Below are 7372 nucleotides of genomic sequence, written 5' to 3'. Positions count from 1 at the left end.
AGAGCTGAGAGCCTCCTCTCTGGGCACACAGAAAAGCCCTCCTTGCTATGGATGTGGTTTTTCCTAGAATTGGAGGGGGGGGTCCCCTACAAATTACAGAGCTGGGAGCTCATTTCCCCTCCCCTCCTTCTCACATTCCCACGTTTACCTCCCTCCTGGGTGGAGAGCCATCTGCTGCGTTGCTGAGGATCCCAGCCACTCAGCCCCTGTCCTTGGACAAGGTAACTGCTGCCCCTTCCCTGCAAAGTCAGGTTTGCTGTTAGAGCCCGAGGGGCAAGTGGAGGTCAGATGGGGCCCCAAGTCCACACTTCCTCCCTAGGAAGGCAGGAGCTCCCCCATCCCAAAACACACAGGAGCCCCCAGGGGAGCCAGTGAAAGACCCCCATGTGCTGGAGGGAGGAAATGATCTGGGGTTTAGCCAAAGATGGCATCTGCGGCCCCTCCCAACTGGAGAGGACCCAGGAGGGAAGAGGCTACTGGGAAAAATCTCCCCCAATTTCGAGTCCTGTAGAGCCCCCTCACTTTGAAAGCGACCTATCAGAGAAACGGAGGCATTACTCCCGATTTCTGAGAGCCTGAGAGCCGCAGGTTACCGCTGCACCCTTAGCAGGCTGGGGAATGGGGCGGCCTCTCCCTCAGGCCTCCCTCCTAAACGCTGGATGAGCTCCCAGCAGCTGGCGGTAGCGACCCCTTCTCGGGAACGTCCCTCCCAGCACCGCCAGGGCCTCCTAGCCTGCAGCTGCCGTTTAGACAAAAAAAAAAAAAGAAAAAAAAAAAAAGAAAGATGGAAAGAGAATGTAAGAACGCGAGCGAGCGTGGACATGTGTACCCGCGAACGGAGCGGCTGTGCGGGCGAAGGCGCAGTGCAGGAGTGTGTGCACTAGACGGAAAGCCTGTCCTCTGCGGCGCGCAGGCCTGTGCTTTCGAGCGAGGGTTGGGGCGCCCAAGCTGTGTGAGGGGTATTCACTGAGGTGCACTGGCGGCTGCGCGCGGGCTCAGGGGCCCTGGGGTCCGGGGATGCCGGCTGGGCCATGTGAAACGGGGGTGGATCCGCGGGCACGCGTCCTCCTGCGCGAAGATGCAGCCACACACAAACTTGGTCACGTCCCACACACCCTTCCCCGAGGCCGGGGAGCCCGGCGGAAGCGGAGCGCGGAGAAGTAGACTCAATCGGCTTCCACGAGCGCCGCTCGGCCTGGAAAGCTAGCGACCACTGGGCACGTTTCGCCTTGAGACCCCCAGCTCCTCGCACAGACGTGCCAGGCGCCCCGAAGGCGACGAGGCGTCTACCGCCGAGGCTGAAGGCGTCTGAGCAAGGAGGGGGGACAGCGGGCGACAAGGAAGCCAGAGAAACCCGAGAGGACAGTGGGCTTTGAAAAGCGCCGCGGGGCAGGCGCACTCCGAGCCTCCCGGCACTCCCGGCATCTGTGTTTCGTCCAGGCTCCTGCCGGGGCAAGGCATCTAGGCTCCTCGCGACGACCCTTGAAAACTGCCCTCTCCTCCCTCCGCCCGACCCAAGGCCAGGGCCAGAGAGGCTGGGTTCGGTGTCCTGCAGTCAGCGCGCGAACAGCACTCACCTGGGTCCCCGGTTGCCGTGTTGCGCCCAGCTCCTGCGCGGTTCCGCGCTCGGCGCCACTGTCCCCCCACCCAGCCCCAGCCCGCACCCCAGCACCGCCAGGGCAGGCGCGCGTGCGAGCCCCCTGCTGCGGACGGCCCGACGCGAGAGGGCCGCCCCGGCCTGTGCTCCCCGCCCGCGCAGACTGCTTTCCGGAACCTGGCCTGGCGCGCAGTGTCAGAGGCCCCGCGGCGGCGGCAGGCCGAACCCACAGGGGCATTAGGCCAACTCCCCCCCGCGCACGCGGAATTCTCTATTATTATTATTATTAAAGAATCCCCAGAACGTGTTTACGTTGAGCCGTATAAACTTCCTGCCAGGGCCTTTACCATCTATGAGAAATCGGAACCTGTTCTTGGAAAGTGGGGACACCGGAGCCGCGGGGCCAAATGGGCGGATTTTCATTGTGTGCCTGTGTTGGGGGCGGGGGGGGGGGGGCCGGGTACAATGTGGTTCAGATCCGAATGTGGCTCGTGTCCACGCGAATGAGAATAGGTGAGAATGTAAGCTCCTGTGGTCTTATTCTGTGCGGGTGAGTGAGCGCATTACTTGGGGCGCACGTGCCTGAGCGAGGTGTGTGCGTGAGTGGGAAGGCACGCATGAGCGTGAGTTTTCACTTCTGACTCTTCGTAATCTGCCGGATTTGCACGTGCACCAGTGCGTGCGTGTGTGTGCATGAATGAGCAAATGAGCGGGCTGCTTGTTCCGGGAAGCCCGTATGGTTCGGCCCCCACAGGGCCGGCGGTTCTCACTTGCTCCCGCCCGGCCGGCGGAGCCCGAGACAAAGCGGCAGCGACCCGCCCTGAGCTTTCGTTTTCCGCCCGTGCTCGGCTCCCGCGGCTGCCCGCCTGCTCGCGCGCTTCTGGGCGAGTCCAAAAAGTCCCAGGCGCAGCGCAGTCCTTCCCGGGGCGGGGAGAGCGGGTAGGCGGTCCCTCCCGGGAACCTACGCCCGCTGGCCGCGGGGACCCGTGGCCAAGCCGGCTGTGCCCGCAGTGGCCACGGCCCGGTAGCCGCTGCCGCCGCTGCAGTTGCGATCTGCCACCCGGCTGTGCGCGCCCGGAGAGGCCCGGGGTGTCCGCGCCTCCGAGCGGGGAAGGCGGGGTGGGGTGGGGGCTGCGCTGAACGGGGCTGAGCCGCGGGCGGAGGGCGCATTAACACTTGCTCGCCAGGTTGGTGGAGGCGGGGCGGGTTTGCAGGCGGCCGCTGGGCGCCCAGGGTGGGGGCCCTTTAAGCGCCCACCGACGCGGGGCCGGAGGGGGGCGGGGGGGAGGGAACTCCTGGAGGGTCTTAGGCCGGCCCTCGAGACGCGGCAGAGAGAAGATGCAGTGAGGGCGGCCTGGCTGGAGCCGTGGAGCCGAGCGCCACGGGTGGCAAGGGCCAAGGGCTGCTCCCCGCGGGGGCGCACGGCCGCAGGCCCCGGAGGTGGTGCCTTCCCCAAAAACCCGGCGACGGAGGTCGGGGGGGCTTCCTCGCGGCCACTGCCGGGGCTGCAAAGAGGCTGCCCCTCAGCCTCCGTTGGGCTCCTTCCCTAGTGGGAGGGCGAGAGGGAAAGAGGGAGGAGAGAGAGGAGGGGGAGGAGGGAGCTGGGGAGAGGGGGCTCCGCGCCAACCGCCGGCGGATCCAGCCGCTCCTCGGGGAGGACGGGCGGGCGGGGGAGGGCGCGCCGAGGCCCGCTCCGGAGAAGCGGCCGCGGATGACGGCAGAGGTGCAGCCAGCCCCGCGCGCGCAGCCCCCTCCCCCTCGCCCTCCTCCCCCCCCCTCCTCTTCCTCCTCCTCCTCCTCCTCCCGGCTCGTCGGCGGCGCAGAGCAGCGGCGGCAGCGGCGGCGGCGGCAGCAGCCACCCGATGTCTTCGGCGCCCGAGAAGCAGCAGCCACCGCACGGCGGCGGCGGCGGCGGCGGCGGGGGAGGCGGCGCGGCCATGGACCCCGCGTCGTCCGGCCCGTCCAAGGCCAAGAAGACCAACGCCGGCATCCGGCGCCCGGAGAAGCCGCCCTACTCGTACATCGCGCTCATCGTCATGGCCATCCAGAGCTCGCCCACCAAGCGCCTGACGCTCAGCGAGATCTACCAGTTCCTGCAGAGCCGTTTCCCCTTCTTCCGCGGCTCCTACCAGGGCTGGAAGAACTCCGTGCGCCACAACCTCTCTCTCAACGAGTGCTTCATCAAGCTGCCCAAGGGCCTCGGGCGGCCTGGTAAAGGCCACTACTGGACCATCGACCCGGCCAGCGAGTTCATGTTCGAGGAGGGTTCCTTTCGGCGGCGGCCGCGCGGCTTCCGAAGGAAATGCCAGGCGCTCAAGCCCATGTACAGCATGATGAACGGGCTCGGCTTCAACCACCTCCCGGACACCTACGGCTTCCAGAGCTCTGCCGGCGGCCTCTCGTGCCCGCCCAACAGTCTGGCGCTGGAGGGTGGCCTGGGCATGATGAACGGCCACTTGCCGGGCAACGTGGACGGCATGGCTTTGCCCAGCCACTCGGTGCCACACCTGCCCGCAAACGGCGGGCACTCATACATGGGCAGCTGTGGCGGCGCAGCGGCGGGTGAGTACCCGCACCACGACAGTTCGGTGCCTGCCTCCCCGCTGCTGCCTGCAACCGCCAGCGGGGTCATGGAGCCGCACGCAGTCTACTCGGGCTCCACGGCCGCCTGGCCGCCCTCGGCCTCTGCAGCCCTCAACAGCGGCGCCTCCTACATCAAGCAGCAGCCCCTGTCCCCCTGCAACCCTGCGGCCAACCCCCTGTCTGGCAGCCTCTCCACGCACTCTCTGGACCAGCCATATCTACACCAGAACAGTCACAACGCCCCAGCTGAGTTGCAAGGTGAGTGGGGAGACCAGGGCTGTCCTAGTCCTGGGGGACTCCGACATCTGTCAGTGCGCGGAACCCAGCCCCCAAACTGCTGACCGCCCTGGGCGAGGGCTTGATGCCACTTCTGTGGGGTGCCAACCCCACTGCTTCGGGACGGCACCAGCTCTCCAGAGTATCTCTGTCCCGCGCACCGCCCTTTGAAGGGTGGCAGTTTAGGCCAAGATAATTGTTCTCCTTTTCGGCTCCATCTCCTAGCCGCTGGTAGTCCCTAGCCTGGCCAAGCGACCCCTTTCTAACAAAAAGACTCAGACCCCGATGTTCTACATCTCTTTAAGCCCTTACCCCCTCCCACCTCATCAAGTTCCCAGGACGGAGCCCAAGCCCAGTCTCGGCCAGCTGGCTGGGCCTCCCCTGGAACCGCCACCGGAAAGCTGCGTGGACAGAAAGGAAGAGTTAGGCCCGAAGCTGCCTGGGCTGGGTGCTCAGCGGCCCAGCACCCCAGCCTCCCTGGGAACCAAGGCTGGCCGTGGGACGGCTGAGCTGGGGGACATTTTGTAGTGACAGAGGCAGAGAGGAGCTGTGGCCAGGCCCGGAGCAAGAGTTAGAGGTGCAGGCCCCACGGACTCTTTGTTTCTGAGGATCCAGGCTTTCAGTTTCGCAGGTACACTCCTCCCCACCCCTCGGAGGAGGAGATGCAGAGCAGTCTTCCCTCCAGACTCTCCTCTCTGCACCCACCAGCCTCTCGGGGCCTGGTTCTGAAAAGGGCGCTGAGGAGCTCAGCAGGGCCTGTCAGGGCTCAGCTGTCAGCTGCCCCCGCGAGGCAGGAGCGGGTCTGGTGGTTGGAGGCCCCGAGGGCGAGGGCCGCCTCTCCGCAGGGTCTCCTGGCTGGGGCTGCTTCGAACTCCCAGGCTCCGGCTTCCTCTCCACCCGCTGGGGGGAAGGAGCTGTTCTCGGAGGGGCCCTTCCCCTGGGGAAGCCTGCAGAGGCCCTGTTGCCGCTGGAGCCTGGAGCTGGAGCCTGGAGCCGCACCAGGGCCTCTGCAGGCTTCGAGGTTGGGAGGTGGATGCCCCAGGGCCCGGCCCAGGCCTTGGGCCATAGAAGCGGAGGCCAGACTCTCCTGGAGGTCTGCTGGCCGGGGAGAGCCTCACCCCTTCCCCTTCAGCCTCCGGAAGCCCCAGCCTGGAGCTCTCATGTCCGAGGCGACAGAGGCCCCCACAGTGGGCACCCAGGGAGCAGTGGCCATCACTGGGGTCCTGGGATCTTCTGCTGGAGCACAGAGCCCAGGGCGTGGAATCTGGGGCTGCCTGGACCCGCCCGAGGCCGGAACTCTGGGAGTCTGGCACCTCGGTGGGGCGTAGGGAGGAACAGAGCCCTGCGCTGGAGCCGGGTGGCGCTGCTTCTCCGCCTGGAGCCCCGCGTCCCTGACCCTAACTCTGCTCCCTGCCCTCCTCTTGCCTCCTTCTCAGGCATCCCGAGGTACCACTCCCAGTCCCCTGGCATGTGCGACCGCAAGGAGTTCGTCTTCTCCTTCAACACCATGGCGTCCTCGTCCGTGCACACCGCTGGCGGCGGCTCCTACTACCACCAGCAGGTCGCCTACCAAGATATCAAGCCCTGTGTGATGTGAGACGACAGCTGGCGGGACCCACCGGCCCGGGCGGCCTGGCGCAGGGACCTGGAACCCATTGCAAGAGACTGCTTTATTCTTGAGGTATAACCATAGGCAGAAGACCAGGGTTCGACCCCTACCCACCTGGATTGTTTGGAAAGAAACCCCCAAGGCAAAGAAGCAGCGTGGCGGTCAGCCCCTCCTCCCCCACTTCTTCAAAAGATGAACAAATGGCGGCTGCGGGGTCCGGCTGACCGCGGCTGTTGGTAAATAAATGCGTTTTTGGTCCCGTTGAAGGCGGCTGAGAAGGTGCTGTACTAGGGGGACCCTCCACATCGAAACAAGAATTCTGCTGAGGCCTCTCCCCGCCTTCCCTCCAATGGCAGAAGTGGGGGAAGGTTTTTAGAAGAAAGGCAAACATGGGAGACCATCATTATCAAATACTTTTATTTTTTGGTTGAGTATTTATCTTTTTATTTTCAAAAAATTTTTTTTTTTTTGGAAAGAATGTCTTGGAATGCGCAAGTCTCCTCTTAGAGCCGTGTTTTGCAGGGAAGGGGGGGGCAAGAAATCCCATCTCCCTCCCCATCTCCGAAGCCCTCCAGCAACCCACAGGTGGATCTTTGTGCGGACTCGCATTTCCGAAGCCACTGTTCCTCTTACAAAAGGAAACCAGGAGGAGCCCAGAAGCAGGAGCTCCCCGGGCCTCTGCCCTCCCCTCAGTCCTCCTCGGCCTTCCCTACAGTCCTTTTGGTTTTGTTTCCGATTGCATTTTGACTTTTTCGGCGGGTGTTCGTCTCACAAGACCCAACTGTCTCCCGATCTCTACTGTAAAAACGTGCTGGCGTGAGAGCAAGGGGGCACAGCGCGGCGGGCGCGGGGACAGGGAAGGCCGGTGAGCGCACGAATTCAGGATTGCGGCGAAGGCGACGCAGAAAGGTTAAGGCACTTTTTTAAACTATAGCAAGGCTCATCCTGTTATTTATTCTACTTTCTTCCCTAATAATCGAAACACCGCATCGGCTCCTCCGTTTATCAGTATTAATGGTGTAACTTTGTTGGCAATATTTGCCGCGTAGAATTTTTTTTTTTTAGAGATCCATTGTAAATTTGAAACAAAGTCCAATCTGTGTAAAAACAAATTTCCATATGTTTATAGAAATATATATATAAAATGAAGGACTACCCCGTTTTTTAGTATTTGGCTGCTGGGGTGCAGCGTTTGTGACACGTATTTTCAATTTCCTGCACTGTATAAAATGACAATTCGAGGATGTTTTTGCCTTTTGTGTATTTTTTCCTAAAAAAAGAACAAAAATAAAAATGTATAACATTTG

The 7372-nt window shown here is 63.0% G+C and overlaps 1 protein-coding gene across 1 annotated transcript; it reads left to right on the top strand.

Moving 5' to 3' along the window:
* The first annotated feature begins 2107 nt into the window (after positions 1–2107).
* Positions 2108–7372, top strand: FOXF1 (forkhead box F1). The gene is made up of 2 exons (XM_045987440.1): positions 2108–4438; positions 5893–7372. The coding sequence occupies exons 1-2, from the start codon at positions 3460–3462 to the stop codon at positions 6051–6053; spliced, it is 1140 nt and encodes a 379-aa protein (XP_045843396.1). The 5' UTR covers positions 2108–3459; the 3' UTR covers positions 6054–7372.

The sequence above is a fragment of the Meles meles genome, chromosome 19, assembly GCF_922984935.1.
Source record: "Meles meles chromosome 19, mMelMel3.1 paternal haplotype, whole genome shotgun sequence".
Classification (NCBI taxonomy): Eukaryota; Metazoa; Chordata; class Mammalia; order Carnivora; family Mustelidae; genus Meles; species Meles meles.
Note: the sequence above shows the minus strand (reverse complement) of the source record. Positions and strands in the feature narration are given on the sequence as shown.